Source organism: Oncorhynchus clarkii, chromosome 25, assembly GCF_045791955.1.
Source record: "Oncorhynchus clarkii lewisi isolate Uvic-CL-2024 chromosome 25, UVic_Ocla_1.0, whole genome shotgun sequence".
Taxonomy (NCBI): domain Eukaryota; kingdom Metazoa; phylum Chordata; class Actinopteri; order Salmoniformes; family Salmonidae; genus Oncorhynchus; species Oncorhynchus clarkii.
This window is the reverse complement of record NC_092171.1, coordinates 31,463,814-31,483,477: the sequence shown is the minus strand read 5'-3', so window position 1 is coordinate 31,483,477 and position 19,664 is coordinate 31,463,814. Positions and strand designations below refer to the sequence as shown.

The following is a 19,664-nucleotide window of genomic DNA, read 5'->3' as shown; positions in this document are numbered from 1 at the left end:
ATACCTACAGACCACAGCTACAGCTATACCTACAGACCACAGCTACAGTTATACCTACAGATCACAGCTACAGTTATACTTACAGACCACAGCTACAGTTATACCTACAGACCATAGCTACAGTTATACCTAAAGTCCATAGTTACAGTTATACCTACAGATCACAGCTGCAGTTATACCTACAGACCACAGCTACAGTTATACCTACAGTCCACAGCTACAGTCAACAGCTACAGTTATACCTACAGTGCACAGCTACAGTTATACCTACAGTGCACAGTGGCAGTTATAGCTACAGTCCATAGCTACAGTTATGCCTACAGACCACAGCTGCAGTTATACCTACAGTCCATAGCTACAGTTATACCTACAGACCACAGCTACAGTTATACTTAAAGACCACAGCTACAGTTATACCTACAGTCTACAGATACAGTTATACCTACAGTCCATATCTACAGTCTACAGCTACAGTTATACCTACAGTCCATATCTACAGTCTACAGCTACAATTATACCTACAGTCAATATCTACAGTCTACAGCTACAGTTATACATACAGTCCATAGCTACAGTTATACCTACAGTCTACAGCGACAGTTATACCTACATTCCATATCTACAGTCTACAGCTACAGTTACACCTACAGTCCATATCTACAGTCTACAGCTACAGTTATACCTACAGTCCATAGCTACAGTTATACCTACATTCCATAGCTACAGTTATACCTACAGTCCACAGCTACAGTTATACCTACAGTACATATCTACAGACTACAGCTACAGTTATACCTACAGTCCTAGGCTACAGTTATACCTACAGACCACAGCTACAGCTATACCTACAGACCACAGCTACAGTTATACCTACAGATCACAGCTGCAGTTATACTTACAGACCACAGCTACAGTTATACCTACAGACCACAGCTCCAGTTATACCTACAGACCAAAGCTACAGTTATACCTAAAGTCCATAGTTACAGTTATACCTACAGTCCATAGCTACAGTATACAGCTACAGTTATACCTACAGTCCATATCTACAGTCTACAGCTACAGTTATACCTACAGTCCATATCTACAGTCTACAGCTACAATTATACCTACAGTCCATATCTACAGTCTACAGGTACAGTTATACATACAGTCCATAGCTACAGTTATACCTACAGTCCATAGCTACAGTTATACCTACAGTCCATAGCTACAGTTATACCTACAGTCTACAGCGACAGTTATACCTACATTCCATATCTACAGTCTACAGCTACAGTTACACCTACAGTCCATATCTACAGTCTACAGCTACAGTTATACCTAGAGACCACCGCTACAGCTATACCTACAGACCACAGCTACAGTTATGCCTACAGATCACAGCTGCAGTTATACCTACAGACCATAGCTACAGTTATACCTAAAGTCCATAGTTACAGTTATACCTACAGATCACAGCTGCAGTTATACCTACAGACCACAGCTACAGTTATACCTACAGACCACAGCTACAGCTTTACCTACAGACCACAGCTACAGTCTACAGCTACAGTTATACCTACAGTGCACAGCGGCAGTTATACGTACAGACCACAGCAACAGTTATACCTACAGACCACAGCTACAGTTATACCTACAGACCACAGCTACAGTTATACCTACAGTCCACAGCTACAGTTATACCTACAGACCACAGCTACAGTTATACCTACAGACCATAGCTACAGTTATACCTACAGACCACAGCTACAGTTATACCTACAGACTACAGCTACACCTACAGACCACAGCTACAGTTATACCTACAGTCTACAGCTACACCTACAGACCACAGCTACAGTTATACCTACAGACCACAGCTACAGTTATACCTACAAACCACAGCTACAGTTATACCTACAGTCCACAGCTACAGTTATACCTACAGACCACAGCTACAGTTATACCTACAGACCATAGCTACAGTTATACCTACAGACCACAGCTACAGTTATACCTACAGACTACAGCTACACCTACAGACCACAGCTACAGTTATACCTACAGTCTACAGCTACACCTACAGACCACAGCTACAGTTATACCTACAGTCTACAGCTACACCTACAGACCACAGCTACAGTTATACCTACAGTCTACAGCTACAGCGCACAGCTACAGTTATACCTGTTACACCTGCCAGTCACATATGTGACTGGTTTGGAAACATGTTTTTAATGTTCTACTGCCTGTTATCTTCTGGAATGATGTATTTATTGAGGCTGTGTGTGTGTGTGTGTGTGTGTGTGTGTGTGTGTGTGTGTGTGTGTGTGTGTGTGTGTGTGTGTGTGTGTGTGTGTGTGTGTGTGTGTGTGTGTGTGTGTGTGTCCGTCCAAGGAGAGGTAGTGTATGGTGGGGCCAAGGGGGAGAGGTAGTGTATGGTGGGGCCAAGGGGGAGAGGTAGTGTATTGTGGGGCCAAGGGGAGAGGTAGTGTATGTTGGGGCCAAGGGGGAGAGGTAGTGTATGGTGGGGCCAGGGGGAGAGGTAGTCTATGGTGGGGCCAGGAGGAGAGGAAGTGTATGGTGGGGCCAGGAGGAGAGGTAGTGTATGGTGGGGCCAGGAGGAGAGGAAGTGTATGGTGGGGCCAGGAGGAGAGGTAGTGTATGGTGGTCCAAGGGGGAGGGGTAGTGTATGGTGGGGCCAGGGGGAGAGGTAGTGTATGGTGGGGCCAAGGAGGAGAGGTAGTGTATGGTGGGGCCAGGGGGAGAGGTAGTGTATGGTGGGCCAAGGGGGAGAGGTAGTGTATGGTGGGGCCAGGGGGAGAGGTAGTGTATGGTGGGGCCAGAGGGAGAGGTAGTGTATGGTGGGGCCAAGGGGGAGAGATAGTGTATGGTGGTGCCAGGGGGAGAGGTAGTGTATGGTGGGGCCAGGAGGAGAGGTAGTGTATGGTGGGCCAAGGGGGAGGGGTAGTGTATGTTGGTGCCAAGGGGGAGGTAGTGTATGGTGGGGCCAGGGGGAGAGGTAGTGTATGGTGGGGCCAGGAGGAGAGGTAGTGTATGGTGGGCCAAGGGGGAGGGGTAGTGTATGGTGGGGCCAGGGGGAGAGGTAGTGTATGGTGGGGCCAGAGGGAGAGGTAGTGTATGGTGGGGCCAAGGGTGAGAGGTAGTGTATGGTGGTGCCAAGGGGGAGGTAGTGTATGGTGGGCCAAGGGGGAGAGGTAGTGTATGGTGGGGCCAAGGAGGAGAGGTTGTGTATGGTGGGGCCAGGGAGAGAGGTAGTGTATGGTGGGGCCAGGGGGAGAGGTAGTGTATGGTGGGGCCAAGGGTGAGAGGTAGTGTATGGTGGGCCAAGGGGGAGAGGTAGTGTATGGTGGGGCCAAGGAGGAGAGGTAGTGTATGGTGGGGCCAGGGGGAGAGGTAGTGTATGGTGGGGCCAAGGGGGAGAGGTAGTGTATGGTGGGCCAAGGGGGAGAGGTAGTGTATGGTGGGGCCAGGGGGAGAGGTAGTGTATGGTGGGCCAAGGAGGAGAGGTAGTGTAGGTTGGGGCCAGGGGGAGAGGTAGTGTATGGTGGGGCCAGGGGGAGAGGTAGTGTATGGTGGGGCCAGGGGGAGAGGTAGTGTAGGTTGGGGCCAGGGGGAGAGGTAGTGTATGGTGGGGCCAGGGGGAGAGGTAGTGTAGGTTGGGGCCAGGGGGAGAGGTAGTGTATGGTGGGGCCAGGGGGAGAGGTAGTGTATGGTGGGGCCAGGGGGAGAGGTAGTGTATGGTGGGGCCAGGGGGGAGAGGTAGTGTATGGTGGGGCCAAGGAGGAGAGGTAGTGTATGGTGGGGCCAAGGAGGAGAGGTAGTGTATGGTGGGGCCAAGGAGGAGAGGTAGTGTATGGTGGGGCAGGGGGAGAGGTAGTGTATGGTGGGGCCATGGGGAGAGGTAGTGTATTGTGGTGCCATGGGGGAGAGGTAGTGTATGGTGGGGCCAGGAGGAGAGGTAGTGTATGGTGGGCCAAGGGGGAGGGGTAGTGTATGGTGGGGCCAGGGGGAGAGGTAGTGTATGGTGGGGCCAGTGGGAGAGGTAGTGTATGGTGGGGCCAAGGGTGAGAGGTAGTGTATGGTGGTGCCAAGGGGGAGGTAGTGTATGGTGGGCCAAGGGGGAGAGGTAGTGTATGGTGGGGCCAAGGAAGAGAGGTTGTGTATGGTGGGGCCAGGGAGAGAGGTAGTGTATGGTGGGGCCAGGGGGAGAGGTAGTGTATGGTGGGGCCAAGGGTGAGAGGTAGTGTATGGTGGGCCAAGGGGGAGAGGTAGTGTATGGTGGGGCCAAGGAGGAGAGGTAGTGTATGGTGGGGCCAGGGGGAGAGGTAGTGTATGGTGGGGCCAAGGGGGAGAGGTAGTGTATGGTGGGCCAAGGGGGAGAGGTAGTGTATGGTGGGGCCAGGGGGAGAGGTAGTGTATGGTGGGCCAAGGAGGAGAGGTAGTGTAGGTTGGGGCCAGGGGGAGAGGTAGTGTATGGTGGGGCAGGGGGAGAGGTAGTGTATGGTGGGGCCAGGGGGAGAAGTAGTGTATTGTGGTGCCATGGGGGAGAGGTAGTGTATGGTGGGGACAGGAGGAGAGGTAGTGTATGGTGGGGCCAGGAGGAGAGGTAGTGTATGGTGGGCCAAGGAGGAGAGGTTGTGTATGGTGGGGCCAGGGGGGAGAGGTAGTGTATGGTGGGGCCAGGAGGAGAGGTAGTGTATGGTGGTGCCAGGGGGAGAGGTAGTGTATGGTAGGCCAGGAGGAGAGGTAGTGTATGGTGGGCCAAGGAGGAGAGGTTGTGTATGGTGGGGCCAGGGGGGAGAGGTAGTGTATGGTGGGGCCAGGAGGAGAGGTAGTGTATGGTGGTGCCAGGGGGAGAGGTAGTGTATGGTGGGGCCAAGGGGGAGAGGAAGTGTATGGTGGGGCCAGGGGGAGAGGTAGTGTATGGTGGGCCAAGGGGGAGAGGAAGTGTATGGTGGGGCCAGGGGGAGAGGTAGTGTATGGTGGGGCCAAGGGGGAGAGGTAGTGTATGGTGGGCCAAGGTGGAGAGGTAGTGTATGGTGGGGCCAAGGGGGAGAGGTAGTGTATGGTGGGCCAAGGTGGAGAGGTAGTGTATGGTGGGGCCAGGGGGAGAGGTAGTGTATGGTGGGGCCAAGGGGGAGAGGTAGTGTATGGTGGGGCCAGGAGGAGAGGAAGTGTATGGTGGGGCCAGGGAGAGAGGTAGTGTATGGCGGGGCCAAGGGGGAGAGGTAGTGTATGGCGGGGCCAAGGGGGAGAGGTAGTGTATGGTGGGCCAAGGGGGAGAGGTAGTGTATGGTGGGCCAAGGGGGAGAGGTAGTGTATGGTGGGGCCAGGGGGAGAGGTAGTGTATGGTGGGCCAAGGGGGAGAGGTAGTGTATGGAGGGGCCAGGGGGAGAGGTAGTGTATGGTGGGCCAAGGGGGAGAGGTAGTGTATGTTGGGGCCAAGGGGGAGAGGTAGTGTATGGTGGGGCCAAGGAGGAGAGGTAGTGTATGTTGGGGCCAAGGGGGAGAGGTAGTGTATGGTGGGGCCAGGGTAAGAGATAGTGTATGGTGGGGCCAGGAGGAGAGGTAGTGTATGTTGGGGCCAAGGGGGAGAGGTAGTGTATGGTGGGCCAAGGTGGAGAGGTAGTGTATGGTGGGGCCAGGAGGAGAGGTAGTGTATGGTGGGGCCAGGGGGAGAGGTAGTGTATGGTGGGCCAAGGGGGAGAGGATTTGTATGGTGGGGCCAGGGGGAGGGGTAGTGTATGGTGGGGCCAAGGGGGAGAGGTAGTGTATGGTGGGCCAAGGTGGAGGGGTAGTGTATGGTGGGGCCAGGGTGAGAGATAGTGTATGGTGGGGCCAGGGGGAGAGGTAGTGTATGTTGGGGCCAAGGGGGAGAGGTAGTGTATGGTGGGCCAAGGGGGAGGGGTAGTGTATTGTGGGGCCAGGGGGAGAGGTAGTGTATGGTGGTGCCAAGGGGGAGAGGTAGTGTATGGTGGGCCAAGGTGGAGAGGTAGTGTATGGTGGGGCCAAGGAGGAGAGGTAGTGTATGGTAGGCCAGGAGGAGAGGTAGTGTATGGTGGGGCCAGGGTGAGAGATAGTGTATGGTGGGGCCAGGGTGAGAGATAGTGTATGGTGGGGCCAGGGAGGAGAGGTAGTGTATGTTGGGGCCAAGGGGGAGAGGTAGTGTATGGTGGGGCCAAGGAGGAGAGGTAGTGTATGTTGGGGCCAAGGGGGAGAGGTAGTGTATGGTGGGGCCAAGGGGGAGAGGAAGTGTATGGTGGGGCCAGGGGGAGAGGTAGTGTATGGTGGGGCCAAGGGGGAGAGGTAGTGTATGGTGGGGCCAGGGGGAGAGGTAGTGTATGGTGGGGCCAAGGGGGAGAGGTAGTGTATGGTGGGGCCAGGAGGAGAGGAAGTGTATGGTGGGGCCAGGGGGAGAGGTAGTGTATGGTGGGGCCAAGGAGGAGAGGTAGTGTATGGTGGGCCAAGGGGGAGGGGTAGTGTATTGTGGGGCCAGGGGGGAGAGGTAGTGTATGGTGGTGCCAAGGGGGAGAGGTAGTGTATGGTGGGGCCAAGGAGGAGAGGTAGTGTATGGTGGGGCCAGGGGGAGAGGTAGTGTATGGTGGGGCAGGGGGAGAGGTAGTGTATGGTGGGGCAGGGGGAGAGGTAGTGTATGGTGAGGCAGGGGGAGAGGTAGTGTATGGTGGGGCCAAGGGGGAGAGATAGTGTATGGTGGGGCCAGGGGGGAGAGGTAGTGTATGGTGGGGCAGGGGGAGAGGTAGTGTATGGTGGGGCCAGGAGGAGAGGTAGTGTATGGTGGGGCCAAGGGGGAGAGGTAGTGTATGGTGGGGCCAGGAGGAGAGGTAGTGTATGGTGGGGCCAAGGAGGAGAGGTAGTGTATGGTGGGGCCAAGGGGGAGAGGTAGTGTATGGTGGTGCCATGGGGGAGAGGTAGTGTATGGTGGGGCCAGGAGGAGAGGTAGTGTATGGTGGGGCCAGGAGGAGAGGTAGTGTATGGTGGGGCCAAGGGGGAGAGGTAGTGTATGGTGGGGCCAGGGGGAGAGGTAGTGTATTGTGGGGCCAGGGGGAGAGGTAGTGTATGGTGGGCCAAGGAGGAGAGGTTGTGTATGGTGGGGCCAGGGGGAGAGGTAGTGTATGGTGGGGCCAGGGGGAGAGGTAGTGTAGGTTGGGGCCAGGGGGAGAGGTAGTGTATGGTGGGCCAAGGGGGAGAGGTAGTGTATGGTGGGGCCAGGGGGAGAGGTAGTGTATGTTTGGGCAACAGCCAGGGGAGTATGGGTAAAGGGATTTTGTCACCTGAATGTCTCAGAGCTATGACACCTCTTCACAGATCTCACAACTACCAACTTCCTCCTCAACTCTCCCATCAACACTCATACATTCACAAAGTTGGTGGCTAAGTCACAGTGCAGTCCCTTGGCTTTGAACCAGCTTATTAACATAGCCTTATGGGACTATTCTGAAGACTATTACCACCATATCAGCCTTTTCAAAGGCGTCATATGAAATAGTATAAAATGCATAGCACACATGCATAACTCTGATTGGTAATGAGATGGGGTCATTTTGTTGCCTCATCCAATGAAACGCCCACTGATTGTCCTTACGTCAGAAGAAGTGAGAAATAGCACTGCTCCAATCTCCGCTCATCACTCTCTCCCCGAGACCTCCAATCAATCTGCAATAAAATAACGAGAGGACAGGAAGGACTTAAACGCTCCCTATCTCTCAGCAACTCACTCACTCACCCACTCAAACTAGCCAACTACATTAAGGGGTGGAAGTGGAGACGGCGGTGGCGGATAGTTTCTCTCGCCCTCCCTCCCTTCCCTTTTCTTACATTTTGATAGCTTAATAACATACAATTGACTATCTGAGTGCAATCTGACGGTCAGGGCTTATTTCCACAAGTTTTCCTCAGGCGAAAGGCTCTGTATCTATGGATGTTAACCTGGTCGAGCCACAGGGTAGGTGGCTCTGGGGGGTATATCTGCGTCCCAAATGGCACCCTGGGATCTGGTCAAAAGTTGTACACTACTGTATATAGGGTACCCTCTGAGACACAACCTCAGTCTCACACTGTGTCTTCTCTCTCTCTCTCTCTCTCTCTCTCTCTCTCTCTCTCTCTCTCTCTCTCTCTCTCTCTCTCTCTCTCTCTCTCTCTCTCTCTCTCTCTCTCTCTCTCTCTCTCTCTCTCTCTCTCTCTCTCTCTCTCTCTCTCTCTCTCTCTCTCTCTCTCTCTCTCTCTCTCTCTCTCTCTCTCTCTCTCTCCCTCCCTCCCTCCCTCCCTCCCTCTCCCTCCCTCCCTCCCTCCCTCTCTCTCTCTCTCTTGCCCACAGCGCTGGCGCTCCTAGCCCCGGGCTATAGTGGTAATGTCATATTTTTATTTAATTAGGGTCTATTAAACTAAATTAAATTGCGCTGAATCTTAAGACGGCTAAGTGGCAATATAAGGCAGTCGCTGAGCAAGGCTCCGTGTCCTGCTGATACTGGAGAGTAGAAAAACTATTCAATTCAACCCAGGAGTGGTTCCACTTCAATGGCTGCCCTATATACTCATATATAACATTGACTTTCCTTACAGCAGGCCAGGTCAGGGGAGGAAGAGAATTACTACTGTAAAAGGGAATGGAATACGAGGTGATGCAGGTGTGGACATTTCTTTAAGCTGGGAGCGTTTTTCTGTTCTTTTCTTTCTTTCCCCCTTGATAAGGATTTTGGATATCAAAGCATTTTCTTTATCAACATCCTGAACGGAGTAGGGGCTGGGTTGTTGTGTACACCACTGTGTTCTGCTTTCACATATGCTCTGTGTTGTGTTTCCTCCACAGACATACTAAATAACAAAACAGACTATTTCAGCCAGGTTGCCTGCTGTACTGAAAACACACTCCAGATGGCAGGGAGTGATCACTAAGTCCTGGCCCCTCCCCTTCCTGTGTGAGAGCTGTCAGTCGCAGGGCAGGTGTGTAGTGTGGTGATGAGATGGTGTCTGATGGCTGGGTGAAGCAAGAGAGTGTGCAGCCTGTCAAAACAACACATCTATGTCTGCTAGGGAGTATCCCCTCTCTCACCCAGACACACATCAAACTTCTGTTTGGACGTGAAGACTTATCAGAACAGAGAGAGGCTGAGACAGAGGCCCTCAGAGCACAGAGACTGATAATGTTGTTCTGTTCACAATCAGCTGCTACTATTACTGTGGAAGCTATCCCTCCCTCCCTCCCTCCCTCAGAAGCTGCCAGATGGATATATTTAAAGAGGGAAAAAACTAACAATTAATGCCAAATTATCACTACTTAGAGAGCAAAGATGCCACTTGTATTTTTTTAAAGCAGTGTGTTTGTGTGTGTGTCTGTCTTCTTTTCCCCTTTTCCATTTCATGTTGAGAACAAATGGAAGAGGAAAGGTTTAGCCTAAAAGAATACTTTACCCTGCTGGGAGGCAATTATGAATGGTGGTCGGCTGCAGTGTTTAGTCCCACGCATTCAAGCTTCTTAATCTCATTCTGAGGACGGCGCCTCTGTTCCTCGCCCTGCTTTCTATCTCTCGCTCTTGCCCTGTCTTTCACTCCCTCTCGCTCTTGCCCTGTCTTTCACTCCCTCTCCATCTCTCTCTTTTTATCTCCCGCTCTCTCACACTAATTTAAGGTGTAAAATGTACTCCTATAAAAACTGTAATAATATTTACAAAGGCACATTTCACCTGTCCTTACTTTAATCTTCCTTGATTATTCTCTAAATTAAACGCTAGCAAAAAAATGACTTATTAAGTTCATCTTCTTGGATATATTTAATGTGTAAATTGTATAAGACTGTGAGAAGAACTTTAGTAACATTAAATGCTACTGGTGTGGTTTAATTTGCTATTGGTGCTTCGCACATCAAATTTAACCTCTAATATGTTTTTCCTTTTTAATCTGAAAATAATTTCCAAGTTCTGTTATTAAAACAAATATTGTGCAATTTGATTTTTCACAAGCATAATTTATTTTTAAATGTAGAGCTGATTTCACAAAAAGACTATGCAGTAAGATAGTTGTTGATAATATGTGGTAACATATTTATTTGGATAGACCATCTGAAGATGCTCTGCGGACTATCAAATATGAATACTAAATCCCCTTAACGCGACCTCAAATTAACAATACCAATCAATTAGTGCACATGCCTGAGTACACTTCTCAAGGCAGGCTCCACGCAGCTGTGAGGTGTCATTAAGTCGTGGTCTATTTACAGTCTATTACCTCTCCCTCCTTGGAGAATAAGAGCACAACATTTAAAAAAATAAATAAGATGAAGCTTAAATTTAAGACACATTTTGAACATGCCTCAAACGACCATATCAAATAGCTATTTGGTGTTTATGTAGCTAGCTCTATAAAAATAGATCAACTGTTAAACTGCGCATGCAGGGAGCTGCAGTGGAGTGCATTCTAAGGCAGAAAGGAAGGGACCTTCTGAGAGGTGTTGAGAGGAGTCACACAGTTCCCCTAAACACGAGTGTTTTACAGCACCGGCCAAATCGCAGAGCCCACACACTCTGGAGTGGTTTTTGATTAATGAAAACATTCTTGGCAAATGCTTTCGCTTTCGTCCGTCTTGCGCCGGTCCAAGAATTTCACCTCTAGCGGCACAATACGAATGCCCCCGGCCGTCCCTCTTAATCATGGCCCCAGTTCAGAAGAAAAACCCACAAAATAGAACCGGAGTCCTATTGCATGGATTTGCAGACTTGGGAGTGCATGACTCGGTGCAGAATAGTACTGTTCAGTTCTAAAATACTACAAAGTAGCCATCAAGTTTTATATAAAATAGCGCATTCGAGGGCAATATGAACATATTCAGATAAACCTCCACATCTGTTCTCTGTCTGTAATGACTACCAGCCTGAATCAGGAATCAGTGTGGAGACACGTCCTGATTATTAAGGGACATCTAAATACGAGAGATATCGTAGCAGTGGTGGCAAGGAATAAATCATCTTTGCCCCCGCGGGTTACCTTCACAAATAACGATTGCAGAAAGAAGGAAATGGAGACGGATGACAGAAAGAAGAAAGAGAGAAGAGAACAAGAAAATCAAAAGAAAAGCTGTTATGATTAAGACAGAGTCGGTGTTATAAACCGCTCCCCTGCGTTGGTTTCCCCGCGGTAACTTTGTCCATCCCAGAATTTAAAAAAATGATGAGACCCATTTCCCCTGTGTTCCCTCTGGGTTTCTTTGTGGAGGACTGTTGTGAAAGATAAGTCTGGCGGAAAGGAGCTCTCTCTCCCCATGCCTCCAGCTGCTCTAAAGTAAAATGCCTCTTACCTCACTGAATAGGAAACTACCTATTTTAATCCTGCTCAGTTTTTCCTCTTTCTTTGTGCCTATTTGAATCTTAATGAGCTTTTCACCTTTTAAGCAGATGGCTTAGGCTGGATTTGTACATGAGAGTAGGGGTGTACAATTTGTTTCAACTAGCCGAGTCCTTGAGGGGGTTTTAGGGCCTTGAGTGGGTAATGTGCTGTTTCTCCTCTCTCCTCTCCTCACGGCACCCGCCCTAATGAAATCCGCTGAAGGAAAAAACAGCTCTCCCTCTCTCTCCTTCTCTCTACTTCTCTCACTTCTTTCGCTCTCTAATTTGGGTGTGAGCACTAGCACAATCTCAACAGGAAGGCCCTGTCTGACTGCTACAGAGGTAAATGAGAGGAGAGAGAATGGTCATCAGTTCTGGAGAGCTGTGTGACAGACAGACAGACAGACACAGACAGACAGACAGCGCAGGTCTGTGTGTATGATGATTAAGTGCAAGTGAGAGAGACAGTGCAGGTCTGTGTTTTTAGAGAGACAGTGCAGGTTTGTGTGTGTGTGTGTGTGTGTGTGTGTGTGTGTGTGTGTGTGTGTGTGTGTGTGTGTGTGTGTGTGTGTGTACTGTGTATGTGTAACCTACCAGCCAGGACGCTCTCCTGCTTGGGGCAAATTCCTTTGGTCGGCGTCACCATCAGCCTCTCGTCCTCTGGTGTCACCTGGATTCCGATTTCCACCGGTTCCACCACTTTCCTCAGCTGGCAGTGGCCGTGGCGACCCTGGTTCTGCTGCTGCTGGTGGGGCGGGGAGGGGCTGCTGCGGTCAGCTGCCATCTTGTCGTAGCAGCCGTGGCCTTGCAGTAGGGCCTGGCACTGCTTCTTCTTGTGCTCGATGAAGAGCAGGATGTCTCCCAGGGGAAAGTTCATCTGACACTGGCCACAGGTGAGCAGGTCGTGGTCAACCAGACCCATGGCCAGGCTGTTTGATAGGCTGGGGTCCAGCAGGGCCGGGTGGGACAACAGGGGGTGAGGGTGAGGGAGGGTGAGGGAGTCAGACATGGACAGTCCGCCGTCCACATGATCAGCCTCCGCCGCTGTGGGAGCGAGAGAGAAAATATTATAAATAGTGAGATTTGTTCTGTGGAAGTGTAGAACAGAGCTCTGGGGTATAGAACTGTCTGCATTGCTGTGGAGTCAGTGCTTTTCTGTTCTCCCTGATTGCTACAACCACCACACACCTGGCAGAGCCCTCCCTGAATGTGTCATCTTACATACACACGTACGCGCTCTCACACACACACAAACAGAGCGGCGAGCAGCAGTCATTTTGATAAATCTGCATGTGTGGGACAGAGACCGAGCAGAAAAGTAGGTGCTATTAATATTCAACAGAGAACTGGAGATGATGAAAGTGAGAGAGAGAGAAATAGAGAGAGACAGAGAGAGAGGGAGAGACAGAGAGAGAGAACGAGAGAGAGAGACATGCAGAGAGAGAGAAAGCAAGAGAGAGAGAACGAGAGAGAGAGAGACATACAGAGAGTGAGAGCGAGAGACATACATATATATATATAGAGAGAGAGAGACATACAAATAGAGAGAGAGACATGCAGAGAGAGAGCAAGAGAGAGAGACATACAGAGAGAGAGAGCGAGAGACATACAGAGAGAAAGAGAAAGAGAGAGAGAGAGAGAGAGAGAGAGAGAGAGAGAGAGAGAGAGAAATGCAGAGAGAGAGAGCAAGAGAGATATATATATATATATATATATATATATATATATAGAGAGAGAGAGAGAGAGGGAGAGAGAGAGAGACATACAAATAGAGAGAGAGAGACATGCAGAGAGAGAGCAAGAGAGAAAGAGACATACAGAGAGAGAGAGAGACATATATATATATATATATATATATATATAGAGAGAGAGGGAGAGAGAGAGAGACATACAAATAGAGAGAGAGAGACATGCAGAGAGAGAGCAAGAGAGAAAGAGACATACAGAGAGAGAGAGAGACATATATATATATATATATATATATAGAGAGAGAGAGAGAGAGAGAGAGAGAGAGAGATACAAATAGAGAGAGAGAGATAGACAGGGAGAGACAGAGAGACAGAGAGATAGACAGGGAGAGACAGAGAGAGAGAGAGAGGGGTATTTGCCACGACCATGAAAGCATGAAGCTCTGCAGATCTGCTGGCTGATTCTGTCACCTATATAAACAACAGACCACAGAACACAGAACATGCTCTTAGGCCCTCTACTCTCTCCCTCTTCCTCCTCTCCCTCTTTACCCCCTTCCTCTCTCATTGCATCCATTTTGAAATCCCATTCTCACCTTCCAACACGCGACTACAATCGGCTCTTTGTAGTCCCAGGCTCTCGCTTGGTGTTGCCACCACGACAGAGCCCTGACAAAAAGCCCACCAGGGACGTCCTATACTTCTACCAGTTACACACACACACTACTGTTGCTGTTCTATTTGACAGTTAAACCCCCCCCCCCCCCCCCCCTTGAGCTGAGCTGAGCAGAGTGTCTGTCTACTGTACTATGGTTGCTGTGTTGTACTGTGGTGCTCAGGTTCAGGTTCAAGCCGGCAGACAGCATGTTTGTAGATACGTGGGGGTGTATGTAAGCTGTGATGCTATCGCCACGACAGTCATAGATGTTATCTTCACACACATACACCAGTGGTGCAGGGTAAAGGGGAGAGAGAGAGAGAGAGAGAGATAGAGAGATAGAGAGAGAGAGAGATAGAGAGAGAGAGAGACAGACAGGGAGAGAGAGAGAGAGAGAGAGAGAGAGAGAGAGAGAGAGGGAGAGGGAGAGGGAGAGGGAGAGGGAGAGGGAGAGGGAGAGGGAGAGGGAGAGGGAGAGGGAGAGGGAGAGGGAGAGGGAGAGGGAGAGAGAGAGAGAGAGAGAGAGAGAGAGAGAGAGAGGAGAGAGAGAGAGAGAGAGAGAGAGAGAGAGAGAGAGAGAGAGAGAGAGAGAGAGAGAGAGAGAGAGAGAGAGAGAGAGACAGACAGGGAGAGAGAGAGAGAGAGAGGAGTCAAGGAGAGAGGTAAATTGGTACGTAGGAGAGAAGCTGGGGGTGAGGACAGAGGTAAAGACAGGGGTTAGAGTCAGTGAAAACGACTGAGAGAAAGAGAGAGATATAACAGAGGTAGAGGTAGTGTGAGGGGGATAGAGCCACTGGTAGAGAGAGGTAGGTAAGAGAGAGAAGGTAGAGGTAGTGTGGGGGAGATAGAGCCACTGGTAGAGAGAGGTAGGTAGAGAGAGGGTAGAGGTAGTGTGAGGGGGGATAGAGCCACTGGTAGAGAGAGGTAGACAGAGGTAGATTCACTTTATATATTATCTACCTCACTTGCTTTGGCAATGTTAACACATGTTTCCCATGCCAATAAAGCCCTTGAATTGAATTGAGAGAAGGTAGAGGTAGTGTGGGGGAGAGAGCCACTGGTAGAGAGAGGTAGGTAGAGAGAGAAGGTAGAGGGGGGGGGGGGGTAGAGCCACTGGTAGAGAGAGGTAGATAGAGAGAGGTCTAGGTTGCAGAGAGCTGGTAGTCTCATCCACCAAACTACCAGGTGTGAAACAGGGAAGGGACTCAGGGGGTATGCTCATTTGGTATAGAGCAGACTTAACTCACTCTATTAAATGAGTCAAAAGAGGAACATTTTACATTTGCCTAGAAATTCAAAAGGAAATGATCTTAACAGAGAAAAATGTCCTCCTGTGTGCTACCTATACCCCCCCACTAGAATCCCCATATTTAATGAAGACAGCTTCTCCATCCTGGAGGGGGAAATCAATCATTTCCAGGCCCAGGGACATGTGATAGTCTGTGGCAGCCTAAATGCCAGAACGGGACAAGAACCTGACACCCTCAGCACACAGGAGGACAAACACCTGCCTGGAGTTGACAGCATTCCCTCCCCCATATGCCCCCCTAGGCACAACTATGACAACTTAACCAACAAAAACGGGTCACAACTTCTGTCGCTCTGTCGCAAGCTGAGTATGTACATAGTCAATGGTAGGCTTCGAGGGGACTCCTATGGTAGGTACACCTATAGCTCATCTCTTGGCAGTAGTACGGTAGACTACCTTATCACTGACCTCAACCCAGAGTCTCTCAGAGCGTTCACAGTCAGCCCACTGACACCCCTATCAGATCACAGCAAAACCACAGTCTACTTGAACAGAGCAATACTCAATCATGAGGCATCAAAGCCAAAGGAACTGAGTAATATTAAGAAATTATATTGATGGAAACCTACCAAAAACCAATTAGGCAACAACAAATGCAATCCCGTTTAGACAACTTCCTGGACAAAACATTCCACTGTAATAGTGAAGGTGTAAATTTGGCAGTAGAAAATGTTAACAATATATTTGACCTCTCAGCTTCCCTATCTAATCTAAACATTTCAAACAGAAAACTGAAGAAAATGAACAACAATTACAAATGGTTTGATGAAGAATGCAAAAACCTAAGAAAGAAACCTGTCCAAACAAAAACATAGACCCAGAAAACTTGAGTCTACGCCTTCACTATGGTGAATTACTAAAACAATACAGAAATACACTACGGAAAAAGAAGGAACAGCACGTCAGAAATCAGTTCAATGTAATTGAAGAATCCATAGAATCTAACCACTTCTGGGAAAATTGGAAAACACTGAACAAACAACAACACGAAGAATTACCTATCCAAAATGGAGATGTATGGGTAAACCACTTCTCCAATCTTTTTGGCTTTATAACAAAGAACAAAGAGCAAAAACATGATCAAATACAGATCTTAGAATCAACTATTAAAGATTACAGGAACCCACTGGATTCTCCAATTACCTGGAATGAACTACAGGACAAAATAAAACCCCTCCAAATCAAAAAAGACTCATACATTTCCTCAGTGAAAACAATGTACTGAACAAATGTCAAACTGGCTTTTTACCAAATTATCGTACGACAGACCACGTATTCAAACTCTAATTGACAAACAAATAAACCAAAACAAAGGCAAAGTCTTCTAATGCTTTGTTGACTTCAAAAAAGCATTCGACTCAATTTGGCATGAGGGTCTGCTATTCGAATGGATGGAAAGTGGTGTTGGGGGAAAAACATACAACATTATAAAATCCATGTACACAAACACAATTGTGCGATTAAAATTGGCAAAAAACACACACATTTCTTCCCACAGGGCCATGGGGTGAGACAGGGATGCAGCTTTAGCCTCACCCTCGTCAACAGTGAAGAGGTGACTCCGGGATGCTGGTCTTCTTGGCAGAGTTCCCCTGTCCAGTGTCTGTGTTCTTTTGCCCATCTTAATCTTTTCTTTTTATTGGCCAGTCTGAGATATGGCTTTTTCTTGGCAACTCTGCCTAGAAGGCCAGTATCCAGGAGTCGCCTCTTCACTGTTGACGTTGAGACTGGTGTTTGCTCGTACAATTTAATGAAGCTGCCAGTTGAGGACTTGTGAGGATTCTGTTTCTCAAACTAGACACTCTAATGTACTTGTCCTCTTGCTCAGTTGTGCACCAGGGCCTCCCACTACTCTTTCTATTCTGGTTAGAGCGCTGTTCTGTGGTGGGAGTAGTACACAGCGTTGTACGAGATCTTCAGTTTCTTGTCAATTTCTCGCATGGCATAGCCTTCATTTCTCAGAATAAGAATAGACTGACGAGTTTCAGAAGAAAGTTATTTGTTTCTAGCCATTTTGAGCCTGTAATCGAACCCACAAATGCTGATGCTCCAGATACTCAACCAGTCTGAAGAAGGCCAATTTTATTGCTTCTTTAATCAGTACAACAGTTTTCAGCTGTGCTAACATAATTGCAAAAGGGTTTCTAGTGATCAATTAGTCTTTTAAAATGATACACTTGGATTAGCTAACACAACGTGCCATTAGAACACAGGAGTGATGGTTGCTGATAATGGGCCTCTGTACGCCTATGTAGATATTCCATTAAAAATCAGTTTCTAGCTACAATTGTCATTTACAACATTAACAATGTATACACTGTATTTCTGATCAATTTGATGTTATTTTAAAATGGACAAAAAATGTGCTTTTCTTTCAAAAATAAGGACATTTCTAAGTGACCCCAAACTTTTGAACGATAGTGTATATATCAACGAATTGGCGCGGGCACTAGAACAGTCTGCAGCACCCGGCCTCACCCTACTAGAATCTGAAGTCAAATCTCTACTGTTTGCTGATGATCTGGTACTTCTGTCATCAACCAAGGAGGGCCTACAGCAGCACCTAGATTTTTTGCACAGATTCTGTCAGACCTGGGCCCTGACAGTAAATCTCAGTAAGACAAAAAATAATGGTGTTCCAAAAAAGGTCCAGTTGCCAGGACGACAAATACAAATTCCATCTAGACAACGTTGCCCTACAGCACACAAAAAAACTATACATACCTCGGCCTAAACATCAGCACCAGAGGTAACTTCCACAGAGCTGTGAATGATCTGACGTAAGAAACAAAAGGAACATAACATTCGACACCAATTAGGATCTGGCTAAAAATACTTGAATCAGTTGTAGAACCCATTGCCACTTATGGTTGTGATGTTTGGGGTCCGCTCACTAACCAAGAATTCACAAAATGGGACAAACACCAAATTGAGACTCTGCATGCAGAATTCTCTAAGAATATCCTCAGCGTACAATGTAAAACACCAGATAATGCATGCAGGGCAATTAGGCCGATACCCGCTAATTATCAAAATCCAGAAAAGAGTCGTTAAATTCTACAACCACCTAAAAGGAAGCGATTCCCAAATCTACCATAACAAAGCCATCACCTACAGAGAGATGAACCTGGAGAAGAGTCCCCTAAGCAAGCTGGTCCTGGGACTCTGTTCACAAAAACACAGAGACCACACAGAGCCCCAGGACAGGAACACAATTAGACCCAACCAAATCATGAGAAAACAAAAAGAGAATTATTTCCAATGTGTCTAGAAATTAACAAAAAAACAGAGCAAACTATGTGTCCCTAAACAGAGAGTACACCGTGGCAGAATACCTGACCACTGACTCAAAATTAAGGAAAGCTTTGACTATGTACAGACTCAGTGAGCACAGCCTTGCTATTGAGAAAGTCTGCCGAAGGCAGACCTGGCTCTCAAGAGAAGACAGGCTATGTGCACACTGCCCACAAAATGAGGTGGAAACTGAGCTGCACTTCCTAACCTCCTTCTCAATGTATGACCATATTAGAGACACATATTTCACTCAGATCCACAAAGAATTAGAAAACAAACCCGATTTTAATAAACTCCCATATCTACTGGGTGAAATATCACAGCAGCAATATTTGTGATCTGTTGCCACAAGAAAAGGGAAACCAGGGAAGAACAAACACCATTGTAAATACAACCCATATTTATGTTTATTTATTTTCCCTTTTGTACTTGAACCATTTGCATATCGTTACAACACTGTATATATACAGTACATAATATGACATTTGTAAAGTATTTATTATTATGGAACTTCTGTGAGTGTAATGTTTACTGAGGTAGTGTAGAGGTAGTGTGAGGGGGGATAGAGCCACTGGTAGAGAGAGGTAGATAGAGAGAGGGAAGAGGTAGTGTGAGGGGGGATAGAGCCACTGGTAGAGAGAGGTAGATAGAGGTAGATTCACTTTATATATTATCTACCTCACTTGCTTTGGCAATGTTAGCACATGTTTCCCATGCCAATAAAGCCCTTGAATTGAATTGAGAGAAGGTAGAGGTAGTGTGGGGGAGAGAGCCACTGGTAGAGAGAGGTAGATAGAGAGAGGGAAGAGGTAGTGTGAGGGGGGGGGGGGGGGGGGGATAGAGCCACTGGTAGAGAGAGGTAGATAGAGAGAGGGTAGAGGTAGTGTGAGGGGGGATAGAGCCACTGGTAGAGAGAGGTAGATAGAGAGAGAAGGTAGAGGTAGTGTGAGGGGGGGGGGGGGTAGAGCCACTGGTAGAGAGAGTTAGATAGAGAGAGAGGGTAGAGGTAGTGTGAGGGGGGATAGAGCCACTGGTAGAGAGAGGTAGATAGAGAGAGAGGGTAGAGGTAGTGTGAGGGGGGGGGGGGGGGGGGGTAGAGCCACTGGTAGAGAGAGGTAGATAGAGAGAGAGGGTAGAGGTAGTGTGAGGGGGGGGGGATAGAGCCACTGGTAGAGAGAAGTAGATAGAGAGAGGGTAGAGGTAGTGTGAGGGGGGGGGGGGGGATAGAGCCACTGGTAGAGAGAGGTAGATAGAGAGAGAAGGTAGAGGTAGTGTGAGGGGGGATAGAGCCACTGGTAGAGAGAGGTAGATAGAGAGAGAAGATAGAGGTAGTGTGAGGGGGGGGGGGGGGGTAGAGCCACTGGTAGAGAGAG

At 48.5% G+C, this 19,664-nt stretch overlaps 1 protein-coding gene across 3 annotated transcripts in view; it reads right to left on the bottom strand.

Moving 5' to 3' along the window:
* Positions 1–19,664, bottom strand: part of LOC139383744 (B-cell lymphoma/leukemia 11B-like) — a 116,819-nt gene that overhangs the window by 74,382 nt on the left and 22,773 nt on the right. For all 3 annotated transcript variants that reach the window (XM_071128303.1, XM_071128302.1, XM_071128301.1), the window contains exon 2: positions 11,937–12,386. In XM_071128303.1, the coding sequence (XP_070984404.1) occupies positions 11,937–12,386 (450 nt within the window). The remainder of the gene's footprint in view (positions 1–11,936; positions 12,387–19,664) is intronic.